At 39.0% G+C, this 19,713-nt stretch overlaps 1 protein-coding gene across 4 annotated transcripts in view; it reads right to left on the reverse strand.

The window, feature by feature from the left end:
- TOPAZ1 (testis and ovary specific TOPAZ 1) overlaps positions 1-18,905 on the reverse strand; it is a 37,858-nt gene extending 18,953 nt beyond the window's left edge. The window contains exons 1-9 of one of the 4 annotated variants that reach the window (XM_066991958.1): positions 18,564-18,905; positions 16,977-17,880; positions 13,041-15,507; positions 8,718-8,785; positions 7,075-7,205; positions 5,832-5,893; positions 3,832-3,944; positions 1,433-1,518; positions 786-923 (exon numbers count right to left, since the gene is read on the reverse strand). In XM_066991958.1, coding sequence (XP_066848059.1) covers positions 786-923; positions 1,433-1,518; positions 3,832-3,944; positions 5,832-5,893; positions 7,075-7,205; positions 8,718-8,785; positions 13,041-15,507; positions 16,977-17,880; positions 18,564-18,701 — 4,107 coding nt within the window. In that variant the 5' untranslated portion in view covers positions 18,702-18,905. Of the gene's footprint in view, positions 1-785; positions 924-1,432; positions 1,519-3,831; positions 3,945-5,831; positions 5,894-7,074; positions 7,206-8,717; positions 8,786-13,040; positions 15,508-16,976; positions 18,314-18,563 lie in introns of those variants that run through there. The other 3 variants (XM_048077990.2, XM_066991957.1, XM_066991956.1) reach the window with 3 other exon arrangements.
- Between the last annotated feature and the right edge of the window lie 808 nt (positions 18,906-19,713).

Below are 19,713 nucleotides of genomic sequence, written 5' to 3' on the forward strand. Positions count from 1 at the left end.
ATATTATTTGCCTCTATCAGGTTCAATGAAAAACACACCAAATTATTTTTTACATGCTTATTTTGTTATTTCTTACTTAAGGACGCTAATGATAAAATTCTAACTCATATCAACTAGATAAGAAATAATCTCATAAGACCTGATGAGGACAAGTTTAGGCATTTGTTAGTTGTTTTAATGTTTCATTTCTTTCTAAGTGACTTACATAACCACCAAAGTCTCAGCTAATGCCAAAATCTTATTACGTGACAGCACAACGAGCTTGCCTTGCACAGTTCTTGGAAGAAGAACTTGTTAGGGGGTTTGAAAACACATCTACTTTGCCCCCCACCAGAAAAGTAGTATTGCTTGCAAATATGGGAACTTCTGCTCCACTGGAGGAGATCACAGCATCTTTAAACAGACAAGCACCCATTCCACAAAACTTGCACAAAGTAATATATCATATATGGCTTTTGATTTTAAGAACTTATACAAAGTCTGTGTTTGCTTACAGGTGTCTGATGCTTGGCATGGAAATTTCTCAGAACCTCCCCATCCTACCACTCCACATCAGTATGGCCTAATTCTTGCTCTTTTGTTGATGTTTGCACTCAGAAAGTCTGCAAGTTCAAAATTCTAGCATATTTTTAATAGAACTTCAGAAGATCTTCTGAACATCTTTTGATCCACCGATCTCTGACATTTACTCTCTCTCAATATATAAATGAACACAGGAGATGTTTTTTGGCTTTAAAAAGTGTTCACATTTACAGTCTGCTTCTTTCTTCAATAAATCTCTTTACCTTTTCATGTCTTTGTTCAGGAACATGCCGAAACCAACATTTTGCCCTTTCACAGCCACGCAAAGTCATGAAATAGTATCTGCAATATCTACGGGGCAAATCAATCATCCCCAGGATCTGCTGGACTGAATGAGAAGCCTAAAAATAAAATTAAAACAAGCAGAAAAAAAATATATATTTTTTTGAAAGCACACGTGCTCTTTTTTTTTTTTTTGAGAATTTCAAAATATCGAAATGTTAGAAGAAGAAAGATGACAAACTACTGCACTGTATGGGTCTGGATAACAAGATGACAATTCTGGGTGGGTCAGATTCCTTTACCCTTTTCAGTGCCCAGCATAATGGATAATGCAGTCTCTCCTAAACATACAAAACTTTGTCTGCTTTTCACATCTACAAAAACAGTAAAACAAAAAGCATTATTCATTTTTGTTTAAGCTGGAAACAGAAATCATCGAAGCTCCACTGTGAACAAATCACTGGTTTTGTTCTCAGAAATTCTATTTACTCATAACATTTTTAGAGGAGCAGAAACATAAATCTAACAGGTTTGTTAATTTCTTACTGGACATGTGGAGAATTATCTCAACATCCGTAACAAATTTAGTGCCAAAGTATCAGAAATCACCACAGATTCTGCAACTCACTTTTGCATTTTTGTCTGTCGTCCATGGCTCAGAATCTCCATGGTTTTGCAATGGCAGTGAAAGGCCTTTTTCTGAAAATGTATGATCTAAAAATTAGGATGAAGACAATAAATGGATCATGTAATAAAATGAGTCATACTGAAACCATTCTCATTTATCTTATTTTCCCTTATATTTAGAAATCTGTCAAGTCATGGCAATGATTAATGAAAATTTGATTAATACAATCTAAAACAAGTAATGTAACTTGTACTTTTCTTAGTTATCCTGAAACTGAGACTTTAAACAAACTTCAAGAGTAAGGGCTTAATAGCAAACATTCACAATTAAACTTCACAACGTTATGCAAGGTTTCTTATCTAACTTACAGAGATGAGAAAAGAAATGGAATGAAAATATCCAGAAGTTTTAATTTCAAAAGGAAAAAAAATGACGACTTTACCAGTAATCTTTGCACTGCCACATCACTAACAAAAAGTTTAAACTATTTTCCGAATTGAAATAAAACCTTTCATAATCTGTATGTTTCAAGCACTGCAATATCAAGCTCAAGCCCAGTGGAAGTAACTGGTTTCTTAAACATGAAACTTGAGTTTAGATCTTTAATTTCTGCCGATAATGGAGATTTCTTTTTCTGAAGAATGAATAATGTTAATAGAGGATAAGAGTTCAATTTCTTAAACTTCACATTTAAAGAGAAGTAAGAGCTTTTGAATGCCTTGCTTTCTACGGTGCCCATCTGGCATCTTGAAAGAACTGGTTATTCAAAAGGCAGGGTGCTCAGTGCTTTCTGAAAAACTACAGTTTAAATAAAGAACGTCCAATAAAGAGGCACATTCTAGTAGAGGTCTGCGCTAGGCTCTTCATTGGTATGTCATTCTACACAGACAGGGCCATCGCAGGATGGGAAGTGGAAATAGAACAATGTAATATGTAAATGTTAAGTACTACCATGGCTGCACGATTCTGTGCAGTGATGATGGGGAATTTAGTAAATTTAGGAAGGGACGGATTTAGTGACAGGAACAAGACTGAGAAAACAGCCAGCAGCTGCAGAAAAATGCCACGGTGAACTTCAGCTCGGAAGCCTTTCCTCTAGATTCTTGCTGTCCCCGCAGCCTAGAGTTTCTGGCCAGGTCCTTTCAACAAGAGTTTGTACTCTCCCTGCCACCATAAGCCAATTTCATAGGGGAGCAGGCACTAGAAAGTGAAGCAGCTTGATCCTACCCGCACTGTTCTTGGGGAGAAAAGGGCTGTTTTACTCTCTCCCAGCACAGAAGCTCTTGCTTTAGTAACCATTTCAACTGATACTAAGAAGGATTACAAGAACTCTTCAGAATATGAGTACACTTTTAAGGCCAAAGACATGAGCAATTTTAAACCACTGTAGTCTGGAGACATATTTCACTGCTGCTTTTTATAGCAGTTATGTTTCTTGCACTTCCTAAAAATACTGTTAAGTGATGTGATGATAAAATTGTTCTACAAACTCCGACTGACAGTATAATCTGAAATAAAGCAAGAACGTCTGCCACTGATCTCAATTCAGAAAATCCGCATTTATAAACATCCACATTAACCAATCATTCTAAAAACATCAGTTCCCAAAACAGCTGTTGCAAAGGAACAGAATGACTATCTATCGATAAGTAATCAAGTCCTGGTTTTTCTCTATCTCGTTTGCCAAATAAAACTATGCATTTATGTAAGGCTAAACATCAGAGTTCTCATGTGCAGGGAAAAAGATAAGGAAGCTATGACTACAGTTCCATTACGTTATGATTTCTCTGGTAGCAGAGACACTTCAGCGGTACCTGTCCCAGTTGTGAAATATACCAGGTCAAAATGAAGTGCTGCTTATTAAATCTAGATCATTTCCTTGATGCACTTTAGCAAATGCTTCACAAACGTTTGAGTTGGCATACATAAGAAATTTCTGATCTTCGGCAAGGTGGGCAAATTCCTTTGCCAAGCATTGCTGACAGATAACAATCAATCAAGAAAACCTGTTGTCACATTCTCCGACCACAAATAAAGAAAAATAAGTTATTTGCTAAAAACATGGTTCAAACACAAGCTGTCAAAATACTAAGAATGCAGACATTATTGTACCATTAAAGTATTTGAGAGCTATAAATAATAATATAAAATGAATGATATTTCATCCAACCAAATAGGAATCTGCTAAAAAATCCAGAACAAGAATCAAGAAAACAAACCTAAACAAACAAAAACCTAGCCTTTTACATGAGCGTGTTTATTTTTGCTTCCATGTATAAAAATAAAACAAATTTCAGCCAATGACTTCAGGAATTGAAGAAAATCCTTATGGCTTTATAGGCAGGTAACACACACGTAAGAATAAATTCTGGAGGGTTCACTAATACAGCATATGATACCGTTCTTCCAGGGTTTCAGCACTGTACTTTCACTGGGGACATTTACGTTCGGGACATGCAGTGGCAGTCTTGAGAGCAGCTCACAGTTCATAAGGTCTGTGTATTTACAGTCACTGTTGAGTGTTAAAAAACAAACATTTGGTTAGCCAAATTAAACATGTGCTTCTCTCATATACTAAATACCTATAAAGGGGGATTAAGTATATAAAAGATGAGAATTTCTGCAAAAATTAAAGCAACACTTAAAAACTCACTGTATATTTAAATGGCTAGCAGTCCCAACAACTTTATTAAGGGGCTATTATAATAAATCCCCTTTTAGCAGATCTTCTTCCCTTCAATTAAGAATCTGGGTTCAGTATGAACAACAATTCAGCATGCTTGCTGTTTGGAGAAAGCAATAGTCTTGCTATCCCCTACGAGAAGCACATTCTAGCTATTTATTACTTCTTATAGCAAGGATAAACCTTTCCGAAACTGCAGACTGTTTTTAATACAGTTTGAAGCAAAAATGCTAATGCAGAGAGGAATAAATTCCATAGAATAAGCCTAAATTCATTAATATCTATCTTTACTTTTATTCCAGTCAATATACTGCATTAGTCCTCAGAGGAAAAAAAATCTGTGGATCTCATCACCCAGAATTTTCAAGTTACCATGTAAAAAATTTTTTATGCTTCTTCACCACACCAGCCTCAGATGTGATACATCAGGATTTTCGTAACAGCCTACCTTCAGGATAACAATCTCAGATTGCTTTTTAATCTAGATGTCAAACTACACAATTCAGCCAAGAACTCTAAACTATATAGCTGAACAACCAAATCATTTTTTTAACTGACATCATCACTAGAGCCAGAGTTTGCTAAAAAGGGACAGTAACCATGTCTTCTTCTAGGTGAAACTTTGCAATAGTAACATTTTTGAGTAAGACTAGAGAAGAGTTTTACTCCGAATGAAGGACTGGAGTTAAGCACAGAGTGCTGTGTTTCAACTAAGGAAGTTTATCTCAGCTCTAATGCTCTGTTAAGGAAAGACGTGAATTAATGTGCTACAACTTGCACAAATATTTTTATCCAGCATAATCTATTTTTTCTGTAGCATGAAAAGCCATTTATGGCATATAGTAAACCTAAAATACTTTTAACAGGAAGAAGAGCTTGAAGCTTCTAGCCGATTAAAGAAAAGACATAATATTCTGTGTATAATGTACTTTTGGTACACTTCAAGTCTGTCACAGAAACGTGACTGGTACTGGAAAAAAGCAGTACCCTCTTCTATGCCAGCTAAACTTTCTTGACTATTGTGAAAATGACTCTGAATGTCTATGACTCACTTTATCTTTTATTTACTTGAGTATTCCATTAGTTAAGTTTATTTTTTCCACAAAGTTGTCTTCTGCTTTGTTTTTGGGCTGAGGTTGAATGGAAGCGTATTACTTTGACGCTTCAGGTTGGAAGTACAATAAACGAAGTAAGCACAGCTTGAAGCCAGCATAGCAGTTAAGCACATGCTTAACTCCACATGCCATTTTTTTAAGAGCCTTTTTCTACTGCTGCTCAAATATTTGTCAGTCTGAATTTGAATGAAATCTTTAAATCGCCTCATGAATTTATAAAGTCCCAAGAGGCAGAAAAGAAAGCTGAGAGTTTCTTTTATGTTCTAGTAAATGCTATTGTGGCTGGAAATCTATCTTACATTGTATTTATATCGAGATGCCAACACAGGTGAGACGCCGGTATAAAGTGGCTATATTTAGTCACCAGTCAGAAGACAAAATACCAACTGTTGTCTGTTAGGCTACTACTGCAATATGGCTATATTCTTCTTGTACTTACCACTATGAATTATACTATTTGACACTTTTTTTTTTAAATCAGTCATAATATAACAGAAAAAGAGAATTAAAATGCCAATGGTGCTTTGGCAAAAACGTCACCTTTCATTTGTGAAGTGACTGGCGAACATCACAGGTTACTTGAAGGACACGGTATATTTACCTTTTTTCTGCTTCACCTTTTTCTTCCGGTTCAAGAGCAGTCACTCCATCTGCAAACCTGAACTGTGAAGATATTTAAAATGTACTTTATGGCTTAACTTTGGTTAAGATTGAGGTTTGGGTGAGATTAGTTGTAGATATTTATTGTTGTCCAACACGGCACAGAAAAGCACACATATTAGGACGCTGATTTTATAAAGCCACAACACCACGAAGAAGCCCATCTGGGGATTGGCCTGGCAATACTGCAGCAAGTACTGCTTCTCCAGCAACCTACACAATTTGACATACCCTTTCATCCTCTCTAACACGCTGGGGACAAAAGAGTGCCGTTCACTTTATGAATCACATGTTAGAAGCACCAATTCCATTTGCTGAAGGAAATGCTTCTATTCTGCTTTTAAAAATCGTTTTTGCCAGGGAAACCCATTCCTTACTGTTCTATCACCTCATAATTGCACTTACCAATTTTTAGCCATCTGAACTTTGTAGTTTAACTTACCCAGTTAAAACCATTATCCACTCCAGATGTAATGGAAAACAGTAGACACTATCAGCACCTACATCTGAGTGGCAGTGAAATATAAATTCCAATCCATTATCAAATAGGTAAACAGCATAAAACTTTAGCAACGCTTAAAATACCTGGACTTATTATCTTGAGGAAGGAGGTGAGAGAGCAGAAAGGTCAAATAAAGTTGTTGAGCATGAAAATTGCTTAACATTCTCCTCAGAATTGCAAGGAAATCAGTATGTTACTGTCATGGCACTTCTGCCCAAGTGATCAGTCACATAATGCTCCTCCTTGGAGGCAGGATGGCTGTGCAGCTCCCCAGGGTTCAAATGCCATCCTTCCTCCTGCGGCTGTGCGGTGAGAAATACTTGACACCTACTTTTACTAGGTATGTTATCTAAAAACATTACATATGCACAGTAGTGCTCTTGTGTGTCCATTGAAACAGTATTTTTCATACAACTGGTAAAAGAGAATTATCTTAACAAGTGAGATGACAGTATCTTGTTTCATTTCAAATTTGTAGATAAATTACTGATGTCATGTTAAAAACAAAAAACAAGTTCCATCAAGCAAAACTTAAAATGTCAACGGCATACAGTAATTGTAAAACTCTGGATGTAATATCTTTTAATTACAGGAATTTAAAACTTAGCAATGAAAACTATCCAAACACATGAATTACCATTTCTTAAACTATTCAGCAACAGAAAGAATGATTTCTCGGTACCTTTTCATTAATTTCAAAGCTCTTTAGAAATCCATCTTGCTTTCTCAGTTGCCCATCTTCAAAAGAGTCCTCAGTAACACCTCGCAAAGGACTGTTTCTACTGGATGAATTATGGGTTTTAATATCTGTAGCTGAAAACGTACAAACACATTACTTTATGTTTCCCATACTACAAGACAACAAAACTTTTTATTTCCTAGATATTACAAAGACTTACAACCTATGACATTTAAGAGCTTTTAGGACTTCCTAAATGCAGAATTTACATGTAAAATTATTTCACTTTAAAGCACAAACCCTTTCAAATAAACATTAAACTAAATCTGCAATTAAAATTCCAACCAAGCTGTATGTTCTGCAGTAGTCCCTGTAGAACAGTGTAACAGGTTTATTTATATCACATTGAATTCAATATTTTAAAAATAAATTCAGTTACGATTTATTATTAAAACACAGCCAAAGACATGTATGTTAATTTGCTATGCAAATAAAGACTTAAGTCTCTGCTGGAGAAGAGGCTAAGCTAATCATAATGACATGATGTAACTCAGCAGTAAATACAGATAGCTCTGAAAAAAAATCAAATTCCTGTGATACAGTAAACTCAATGAGAATTCAGTGCAAGGGAATTTCAGCACCTTTTGTTAAGTGCCACAGGAAATGAAAAGACCACCTAACTGCAGCTCTCTGAAGTGGTTCTTTAAGCACAATAAAAGAAATTCAGTATTTCATCATATCACATAGTCACCGGTGTCTGTATCATCATCAGGTCATTTATCTTTTTAAAAAGTTACAGTCAAAAATCATCAAGGACAGATCAATATGCATGTGGTAACTTAAGTGTGCGATTGGATCCTAACTTACTCAGACCTGTGAAGAACGAGCTGCTTAAACCTTTTTCTCTATTTTAAGCCCCAGAAGAAGACCCATAGACTTCTGGCCTCTAATTTCATTAGAATATGATATAAAACAACAACCAGATTATGCAAAGTAGAAGTTACTAAAGATTACAAGACTGGATTCCAGGTTTGGGTTCAAACACGTCAGTAGTGCAGGTGCCATGCTCCATCCTCTGGCCCTTTATGTAAGAACAGGCTTAGCTGTACACTTGCTACCTACTGCACCTCAGCGGTCTTGGTATCTGAGCTCTTACAACCCCATTACCATTTATTTTGCCTTCTGATCACTGAAGCTTGAAACCATTCCTCCCACAAATGCTCACTATTCCCACAAGGAAATTCAATCCTTTTTCTCCAAGATGCTACTTCTGCTCCAACCACTCACTCTTTCTACATGAATATAACACATTAATATAAAAACACTTAATGTCTTATTATTGTCTCATCAACTAACAGAGTTCCTTTCCTGAAGTGCCAGAGATGTCAAAAGACAGAAAAAAAAAGACAGAAAAAATAAAAGGACAGAAAAAAGACAGTACTATCAACAGACAAGAACTACAGGGAAAGACATGTTTTCTGTAAGAGGTTTGTACCATCTCAAAAGACGTGCACTTTACATAATTAGGAAATAAATCACTGTTACAAGAAGACACTATTAACTGACAAGTTCTCATTTTATATGGAGAGCCAAGATCCTAGATTTTCCCACTGAACATCTTTGTGGTTCCTTTCTCAGACGCTTACCTTTTATTGCCAAATCCTCTGAATTTTCAGCATGATTCAACATTCCAGATTCCTGTACGGTAACGTCTCTGTTTTGAACAAAAAGTACATTTAAGATCTCCGTCTTGCAAAAAGAGAATTAATCTAACCAGTTCTGTAAAATTAAAGTTTTCAGTAATACTTTTAGCTACAGACAGAATCCTTACTTACAATACGCTATCCTCATCAGAATGTTCTTAAACCTCTTTTGGCTATCCTATGTCCATTGCTACAGACATACACCTAGACATGTCAAGTAAAAACAAGACATTTCAAAATCTAAATTTCCTAGTAAAAGCTCATCATCTCATTTCCCCTTTGCTTAAATCAGGGAAAAAGAGAATCTTCTCTATACAGCGAATTATGGAAATACTGGGCTAATAAACCAATTCATAAGTATCTATAAAATGCGATTTATAGCAATTTTACATTCAAGACACTTTGCATAACAACGAATCCCAAAAACAGTAAGAAAAAGGTTTACGGAAAGTTACTTAGTTCACCTATTTAAAGATAAGTTAGAAGAATATCTTGTATTTACGCAGAAGGTAAAAATAAATTAAAAATCATATATAGAATAAATAAAACAACAAAGTCATCATCACAGATTTTGGAAGCTTGTACCTGGTGAATGAGACCAAGTATAACAGCAGCAAGCTACCCAGTAAAATGGAACAATGGAAATTTGCAAGAACCTAATGGAAACGAAAGCTTCCCAGGATGTGTAACTTTGAACTACCCGATATGCAGGCGCAGACACCTATGTAGGTCTATTAGAAATACTACGAAACAGAGTTTAATCAAGTTACAGCAAGTCTGCAGAGGTAAGATGGATTTTTACTAGAAGCAGGCTCTCGGCAGGCTTATTTCATCTCTCTCCTACATGGCCATACATTTCTATGAAATGAAGAGCTTGAGTGATTTCGCCTACAATTGACTTTTTTTTTTTTTTGTAAAATCGCAGTGCAGACATTTCCAGAAAGCTGTCATCTTCATACAGGCTTTTTAAAATGGAAAATATGTAACAACATAAAGAGACTGAAATCTTCATGTTCAGGTCAAACGCCATGTCCAAATCCTTACCAGATTCTGCTGTGTAGTCTGAAATATTTATGAGAACCACTTTTCAAGTTCTTGCAAAGAAAGTGCCTCAAACATCTACAGAAAGCTACATTTATTACAACACTTGGGTGCTGCTCACCAGCCTGATAAATCTGGGAGCACTGACAGAACCTGCAGAAGTCAAAGCATTTTTGAGTTCGGAAATGGAAACAGACTGATTACGTTAGGATTTTTTTGAGTAGTGAATGCAGGATGCTCTTGTATGCTGTTGATGATCAAGTTTAAACAAATCTCTCTTTACAGAACAAGTTACACGAACCAGAGTGTTGTTCAGTTTGCTGTTTTGCATTTGAAAAGGGATTAAAGTTTATAGATTTTATCTGAAAGGAAAACAATAAAATGCTTGTGTCCTCAGAGCAAGAATGGCTGGCTGCTGATGCTCTTCCAAAGGTAGCCACCAGATCTTCTGGCTCTGAGCCGCTAGATCTCAGATTTTTGTGTTTGGAGGAAGAGCACAAATGAATGCACCAACGGTGTCCTTTCCAATTACAATTTTAATACTATTAAACTTCTAAGTATTACTCAACACAATTTAAAAAGCTTTAACAACCTAGCCATGTACTTTCAGAATAACCTGCTGCTAGCAGACATACTGCTCTTACTTTCTGTATCTACAGAGCAAAACACCATCACACAAAAATTAATCTACTGAAGTCCATCCCCATACACAAGCACTGAAACAATTTTAGCAAAGATCCAGATCCTTTCTCTCATCATCTGCCTGTTCTTATCAGTCTGAAGGGAAATCAGAGCAAAAGCTATGTTCTGATACAGGTAAAGAAAACGGTTAGCAACAACCACCACCTGCAAGCATCAAGACCTTGCACCTCTGTTCTGGTTAAGATCATTTCGATTGTATTTTTGTGGAGTGTAATGGTTAGTATTAACCAAACACGAAGCAAAATATGCATATACTAGAGCTGACATGAGCTCGAGATGGCTGATGACAGTGCAGTTCTGACTCACTGCTCTATGCAGACAGATGGAAGCAGCTTTCCAAACTAATGTTGCTGCAAAGCAAAATTGAATATGCATAAAGTAAGAAGCCAACAATGAAACACATACAATACCAGGATATTCCTAAGGAAACGCCATGGACAGAAACAGCATTTTGTTTTAAAATATGTAGTACGATATAAACAGAATAATGATATAAACAGCTTAATCACTTTTTTTGGTTGGGCAGATAAAATTGAAGTCACGGTATTATCAGGTAAATGCCATCAAAATAAAAAATGACAGCATGAACTGGCCACTCTCACCATCAAACCTGGTGGTATCTAAGCTGTCTCAGAAAGCTCTCTGAAGGTCTACTGCCTTGTTTTAATTTTCTCCTATTCAGTTCATTAGTATGTTCTTGACTGTTACCAACTACAGTCAGGAACCTCCTAATGATCTTTGCGTCAACTTATGGCAGGTACAAAGCAACAACAGCTGATTTTGCCGGCTTCTTAAGCAAATTAAAGAGAAATTCTAAGAAATCAGAACCGTGCATTTCAATTTTCCTTGGCAATGGCACACAAATTCTACAGATATGAGGTAGAAAGTTGAAATCTGGTTTCAAGCAAGTTCAGTCTTCATCTTATGGTTTGATAATGTTACTCCAACTCAATGTCATTACTTAGTAAAGGGAATATTTATCCTCCCTGTAAACTATTGACAAGGCCCAATAAATCTTCAGTTAGTACTGTACAAATAGCAAACTTTACACCCACATGTCGGTTATGGTAGGAAAGGGCTCGGAAGGTCTGGTCTTCCACTCTGTGCAAGAGCTGTCTGGACACAGTCAGTTGGAAACTCTGTCCATCTCTGAACAGCCATTATTACCCAGGGGCAATATATAGAAACCACTCATTCTGCTATATACAGCATGTTTAAGATATAATATACACTATACAAAAACAGAAAATGAATGCTCATTCTAACAAATTCAGTATGCTACAGCCTAATTGTTTCCTAAGAAGACTGGTGCTCCTACTAAAGACCTGTCTTTTGAGCTCTGTTCTTCAGAGGGTTTTTTTTTTTAGTAAAAAGTATTATTCTATTTTTTAAAAATATATATATTCTCATGTCTAAAACCTGCTCAGCACATTGAAGAAGATTCCTGTCCTCTCTCACGCAAGTTTAATGACAGGGAAAGGATAAAGGAGGGAAAGGAGAGCAAAGAGACAAAAAATGAATGCTGTTATAAGATGGTGCAACTTTGAAAATAATTACATTTTTTATTTAAAATGAAGATAATGTAAAACAACCCACAAAGTGCCAAGGAAGAAAATCAAACACCATCCAATTAAAACAACAACAACAAAAAAACCCTTATCTTCAGAAGAAAAATCTCATGCAGTTGCTTTCTCAATTTTGGCTTTCTCTTTAAGATAAAAAATTCAAACTCAAAACTCATTTATCAAACAGAGGTATCAGAGCTTAGAGAAAAGAAAATGGACTAGTGAGTTGACAAGTTCATCTATTCCACAAGAGACTACTGCTTGTTTTATAAAAGCTTGTGGCTACTTTAAAGTGCTCCCCCCTTCAGTGACTTTTATTATCACCTCAAAACCCAGAAAAAAAAATGAATGCCTGATAATGTATACTAGGCTTCTGCTGAATGACGGCGCAGGCTTATAAACATCCAAAACGTGTTAGCCAAATTACAGATGTGAAAGCTATTCACATGTCCGGGGGTAGAAGAGAAGTGGGGAAGGAGAAAGACAGAATGGAAGGCTGCTGCAGAGACAGCCACTAACTCATACACAGACAGCAAAAGTATTAGCTACACCTGGAAAAGCAAGACGTATTTCTAAGTATCGTACCATTTCACAACTAAAAAACTACCCTCAAAGGGATACTGCTTAAGCCAGATACTTTAAAATATTGTTGTTTACTAAGAATATTACTCTTAATAATTAGCTTTCCTTATACTTTCATATTTCACATCATCGAGACCAATTCTTGAGGACTAGGTTTTTCTTCCATTTTGGATTTATCCTTGTTCTTACCAGGAAACCACAGCATAGTTCATCTGCACACAGAATCCTACCATATCTCAAATCAAACTTTGATGCTTAAAGCCAGCCCAGATACTAGCCAAATTCTCTAAGGAAGTCTGACAACTACAACCAAAGTATACTGATAGGAGATCAAAGTAATTGGGATTGTTGTCATCGAAAAGAATGATAAGCATACCTAAAATTAGCATTTACTGAACCTCTATTTTCTGGAATAACAGCATACTCAGGCTTAAGATTCTGCTTCTCTTCTTTAATGAAGATGCTACTACAGGATGTCTTCATGGGCCAATTTTCACAGGCTGTGAGTGTAAGCTCCTCGTCGTCATTGGTTCCAAAAAGATCAGGGTCATCCTGAATCACATCAATGACAAGAACATCTTCTTTGTAAGCTTCAAGAATATCTGGAAAAAAATCACCTTTGGGCTGTGAACGATTCACTCTTGATTTGCCACCACCACGTATTTCTAATGCGACAGGATGGTCAACTGCATTCCCCGAATGCTCAGGAAAATTTGACTTCCATACACATTGAGCAGTGCTGAAGCCACATGGAGATGATTCCAGCTGCCTCTCAGGAGCAGGACACGGATGTAAGGAGGCATGTTCAGGGAGCGTGGGCATCTCATTCGAAAGGGTTTCAGAGCCATCATGATGCAAGTCCTTACCGTTGATCTTACCAGCATTTTCCTTCATGGAAGCTGCAGATGTAGCATCACTAACTACAGGAAGGGGCTGCTGCTCAGAATTTACCGAAGTCTCCTCATTTTTTTTCTGCCTTTGCGAAACACTAGAGCTATCCAGGAGCTCTAGTGGGCTACAGGTTTTTCTTTCTGATGAACTGACACATTCCAATTTCCTGGATTCGGATTTGTTTCTGCGTAAAGGAATTCTGAAATTCGTCAGGTTTCCGGTGTTTAATGCTTTCATTAGTTTTACATCAGAAAGCGTCTGGTTCACAACTGATGCCTTACGGCTTAAGTTTATTCTGCTTTTGTTACTTGTAGATGTGTTATTCTGGACTGTCACAGATGGGCTTCTCTTTGTTACAGCTCCTTTGTTTTTATTTTTTGGTTTTGCTGTAAAATTTGAGGTTGCTTTAACTTCTTGCATATCATCAGGGTTAAAAGCCACAGCACTTGTAACCATATTAACTGGTGATTCCACATTTTCATTGCTCATTCCACAAGTCTCATCAATATCCATAGAAGAGGATTCTGATGTTTCAACTGAAGTCAGGCATTTGGCATTTAGATCCACTGCATTATGTGCACGTTCCTTAACTTCTGCCAATGATGTACTTAAATCCAACTGCCCTGAATTTTCTGTCACAGCACTGTTTCCTACAGCCTTGAGGCTGCTTTTATCAGAGGATTCCTCGAAGACTTGACTTAGAAGTCTTTTTCCTTCTGAGAGGGACCAGTGATTTTTAGGAACCCATTCAGAAGTCCTGGCACAAGATTCACGAGGCCAAACATTTTTACCAGTCATAGGTACTGTTCTTTGACAGGTAAACTGACGCAGTTTCCTATTAACTTTATTCAGTTTTCCACCTGTCGTGCTTTTGTGACAATTAGAAACACCACGGGCCTGAGTTAGTGCTCTCAGACTACCCGAGGTAGCAGAGTGCCATTGTGGTGCCTCACAGCTTGAAGCTTCTCCTTTTGCTACTACTGAGAGCTTAGATGTCTTCTTAAAGCCACCTTCAAATGCAAGTGATTTGGTACTATTCTTCCTCTGTGCTGATGCCTCTTGTGCTTCACGAGTATTGTTTCCTGTATGAAGATCATCTGTACAATCCCATGAATCTGACAGAGCCATTTCTTTATGGTTTAGTCCCAAGACAGCAGAGGAGCTTGATGTGGCAACTTCTGTCTTTAATTCACACTTAGTGCATTCATTAGCCCCATTCGTGAAAACATTCTGCACGGCTGACATCTCACTGATTTTCATCTTTTTTGCACGCTTTCTACCAATATTCGATTTTTTTTCACTTAAAAACTTATTGCTTTGACTCTGATGGCATGAAAAATACCCTTTTTTATGTTGAGATTTCACTTCATTAAACAATAAACTACTTTTTATAGGTGAGCTTTCTTTTTGCATTGTATTAGTGCTGCAATTCAACTCACTCTGTTCTACTGTACTGTCAGGACAAGCAGATTTTCTCTTATGCTGGGCTAAATGGAAGAATCTACTTAATTTAAAAGTGCTGGCAGTTCCATCAAGTAAAGATTTTACAAATGTGTTGACGTAACTACAAGCCTCTAATCTCACAACTGGATTCTTTCTTGTTACGCAGAGCAAGCTGTTGCAATGCTTTAGGGTGTTTCTGCAGTGGTCAGCAACACGTTTTGCAGATTTATTTATCACTTTTTTTGCTGTAGTTACACTCAAACTTTGCAAGCTCGCGATACAATCAATTCTGGCTTTCCTTTTTTTAAGCTGTATAACAGACCTTTTTGCTTCAGGATGACAAAGAAAACTCTTGTTTTGAGTCCCACCTAAAGCAGCAACTGTAGGAGATTCAGAGTAGCAAGGTTCCTTTTCATCGAGATCTTCTGACTTAGTTAGATTTGCCTTACAATTCTTCACAGCCTGCGTACCTGAGTCTTGCTCATTTTTTTTCCATTTTTTCTTTGCTGCTTAAAAACAAAGTAGTCTCATTAAAGAATACACTAAGGGGAAAAAAACACCCTAATGCATTATTTTATAAAGAGGACAAAAACATTCAAGGCTAGTAAAGAACATGACACTGTGTAAGACTGAAACGTTTGTTACAATTCACCAAATCTTGTTTTTTCATTTTTAATGAGCACTATTAGCAGACGTAAGAGTACCAAATTGTCTTTAGAAAATGTATAAAAAAAAGAACAGAACCTGAAGATGTCACAGGGTCATTGGAAGCTGTGTATTTAAAACAGGTGGAAACCAATTAGAGCAAGTCTGGCAAGGAAACACTGATGTTGTTTGCACTATCAGCCTTAAAATCTTTTGTTTACATAGTACATTCTCTGTAATAGGAAAGCTTGTTTATAATAATGCAATAATTTATTTCAGATATATCGTCCGATTAAATCCTGGAAAATTCCAGGACTTGCATTTTTCTAAAATACTACTTTTTATTTGAGAGCACATACAGATTATGTAAACTGTACACATGAAAATTTCATATGGAGAACAAACTTGAGAAAGTATTGGTAAAATTTGGTTTTATAAGACCTCAGTTTTCAAACATAATTTTAGTATCTCAAATTTTTCAGGATTTGGTATCTAGATGAAATATTCATTAATAACCTACAGTAAATGTTTGTCATCTGAATATACTCATTTTGGAAGTAAAAAGAATGCCTTACAGACAACTGCATTGAAAATAATGAGAATTCCTAAAAAATCCTCTTTCAAAATTGTTCATTTGATACAATATTCTCTTAGCACACCAAAATGAAATCTTTGTTTCTGCATCTTTTAGAACTTCGCAGAGAATAGCGACAAAAAAAGCCGAAAGTTCTGACAACAAAACCCAGCATTATACAAAGGCAAGCACTAATGACTGCATGATACACATTTGAAAATAATCAAATAACATAAAACTGTCGAATTTACTATCTTTTATTTTAGCTTTGCTGGAACTACTGCCTCTGTTGCTGCTTGTGCCTTACCTTCTACATGTAAACGCGTACACTACGTTGGAGGAGAAAACAAGTAAAGAAAAATTCTTACTCAGGGCCTGCTGCTGATGCCCCTTCTCTCTTCCCCTTCTGCCCCCACCAGTTTATGTGGTCTCCTCTCCTTTGTGCTAAAGAACTGCTTTTCAACAAAAGCCTCTCCTCTTCCTAAAAATTTCTTCCAAGACTGGTATTCACAGTTCTGTAAAGTCCCTAGCTCAAGAAGCACATAGGTAAGTGCTAGGTTACCAGCTGCATGCTGACAGTCACTTTGAGATAGGACACAGACCACCCCTTCCTGCCTGCAGGACTTTGTCCCACACATACACTAACCTACAGGAAAAAAAATAAATCTGATTTTTCACTTTCTAACAAGGTCTTACTGCAGCACCAGCCCCTCGTCCTGGAAGCCCAAATTCTCCACCTGTATTTCCACAAATGCTTACCACTTTCCCCCAGTCTATCTGCTCCTTTCTGAGGGTCTGAGCTCTGCTGCTGTTCTATCACGCAACGCTTGTGCAGCTTTCCTCTGGCTGTTGGTTGTTCTTGGCCGCTTACACCCTGTGCATGCAGTAACGCCAGTGAGTCCCTCTTCTTCAGACTCACAGCTCTCTTGGACTCTAGACGCTTTCTATGGAGTTCTACCAAGGCAGATCCACCTCTCTTTCTTGGCCTGTGTAGTTTTGATTTCCCCAAAGATGGCCTGGTTTTCTTTCTCAAGCATTTCTTTCCTTTTTTCTTGGGCTTTTCTGAACCTTTTAAAGAACATGGATTCATCTTCCCTGGGTTATCTACCACTTCCCAAGGTTGTGGTTCAGACAAGGCCGATTCCTCGTTCCCCAAATTCCTTTTAAGATCTGGGATTTGCAGTTTCAGTATCATTAAGGAACCAATGCCTTTAATTTCAGTACTACACGCGCTGTTTCTAGGCTGCAGCACCTCTGCTTCTGGCAAACAGGGAACAGTACTCTCTGTGCTGTCAAGTTCCTCCTCCGAGGTCGGGATTTGCAATTTCAGTTCCATATAGGAACGTTTGCGTTTTTTTCCTGAGCTCCTCGAACTCTCTGGGAAGCCTGAGAGGTTCAGCCCTTCTGGGCTACCGGTCTCTCCTGAGAATTTCTTCCGCAAGGTAACTCGCGAGAAAGATGGCTGCTGACCCTGTCCCGTCCTTCTGCTTCCAATCTTTTCCCAGCACGTTCCTGCCACCCTGGTTGCTGCTCGCCAGTCTTCACACAGGGCAGCGTCTGGTATCTGCACAGCGACACCCTTCTTGCTTTGCGATGCCACCCCGCACTGGATCCCCTTGTTTTTCTTACCGGGGAGTCTCTGACGGCTCTCGACTTGCTCCTTCTGCATGGGCAACAGAAGAGCATGCTGCTCAGGAGAAACTCCGGACAGCGCAGCAAGGTGGGCAGAGGACAGTAAGGATTGCTCAGCTTTTCTCTCTGGTGCCAGGTGAGAGCTCTTCTTGCCTGCCAACTCCCCCGGCTCACACCCTACCCCTGCACCCAGACAGCTCAGGCTGGCGGCCACCCTCCGGGCCACCTTCACCTTGCCACCGGTCACCACCTTCCCCGACCTTAACTGGGGCATCACAGGGCCCTGAAAAAGCCACCACCAAGCCCACAAAGCCCACTCACCTGCGCACCCCTACCCGCACGCCGCCTACCCCGGACCCGGAGGCCAGCACCACCTCTTCCCGCCTCAGCCCTCACCTCAGCGGGGGCGACAGGCCACCACCCGCGGCCACCCCCCGGCTCCGGGAGCAGCGGGAGGGAGGAGGCAGCAGCCCCGCACCTCCCCGCCTCTCGCCCCCCGCCGCCCCCCAGCCCCGTGTCCCTCGCCCCGCTCGCAGTGCACCGCGCCGTCCCTCGACGCCTCGCCGGGCGCCGCCGCCGCCGCCTGCCCGCACCGCACCGAGCCCGTGAGGGAGGCTCCGCAGCCGTCCCGGGGCTGCCCTGGGCGGCCGGGCGAGACCGCCGTCGGGGACGGGCCGGGAGGCGGCCTGGCCGCTTCGCTCCGCTCCCCCGTACCGCTCCGGGGCCGGCTGGAGCTGCCGCGGCGTTGTGGTGGCGTTGCCAAATGGCGGCAGGCGTCTTGCTCGGCCGGGCCTCAGTCACGCAGCCAAAAAACACAAACACCAACCCCCTAGCCCCACAAAAAAAACACATTCATTGCCCACACAGACAACCCCCCCCCCACACCCTTCCCTCCCCAAACCACATTGCCCAGCCTTTTTTTTTTTTTTTTTTTAGGTCTTTCATCCACCAGAATAACTCCCTCCAAAACTGGGAGGGAACATGCTTGTGTTTGTATCAGCACCTTACATAAGCTTTGTATTTCAAATAAGGTGTTTTCTGAGGAGATACTAAAGTCAGAACAAAATAGTTCAAACGGTGTGTATCCAGAACACAGCCCAAACTGGTGTTTGGGCTTCAAATGCAGGAGTAGTTCCAGTGAAAATGGAGGCCACCAAAGCTTAAGGACCATTCACTGTGTGTGAACATGAACACATAGAAACTAGCTTACGAAAGCAATGTTGTACAAAGATTGAATTTTTGTGTGGTAAATGCGGTGAAAATCATAAATGCTGAAACTTAGGAAAGCGTTACTTTAACACCAGCAACGCGGTCAGCATAATGGCAGGTGTTCATAAATGGCCTCCTCCTAGGCCACAGCCCTTTATCCACTCAGGGATCAAATGGAGGCAGTCACCCTGACTTACCGCTCCCTCATGTGAGACCTGGGACCAGAAATAAAACTTTCTGTGTCACTCCTTTCCAGAAGTAGTGTTGTGGATGTGAAAGAGGAGTTGAAATTAATAAAGGCATCTTTGGATTTCTAACCAGCTGGCATTGGCCCACTTGCGACTCTGGCTAAACAACTCGTTTTACCTTTCTATTTCCATCTACAGGTAGAGATAATACATCTCTATCCTAATAAAGTCAGGGACACTTTTTTTTTTTTTTTTTTTTTGAGGGAGAGAGGGGGCAAACCTCTAAATTAGTGAAAAAAAAAAAAAGGCAGGCTTGAAAACTTCTTAGGTTGCACACATGTTCAAGTACAAAAAAGTCAGTGAGTGGCCAACTAAAACTCACCAAAGCAGAAAATACATTTTTTTTAGTCAGTTTTTGCTCCAGCTCAGTATAGTGCTTCATGTCCTTGGGACAGAAAAAAACTGAT

Source organism: Anser cygnoides, chromosome 2 (assembly GCF_040182565.1).
Source record: "Anser cygnoides isolate HZ-2024a breed goose chromosome 2, Taihu_goose_T2T_genome, whole genome shotgun sequence".
In the NCBI taxonomy this organism is placed as follows: domain Eukaryota; kingdom Metazoa; phylum Chordata; class Aves; order Anseriformes; family Anatidae; genus Anser; species Anser cygnoides.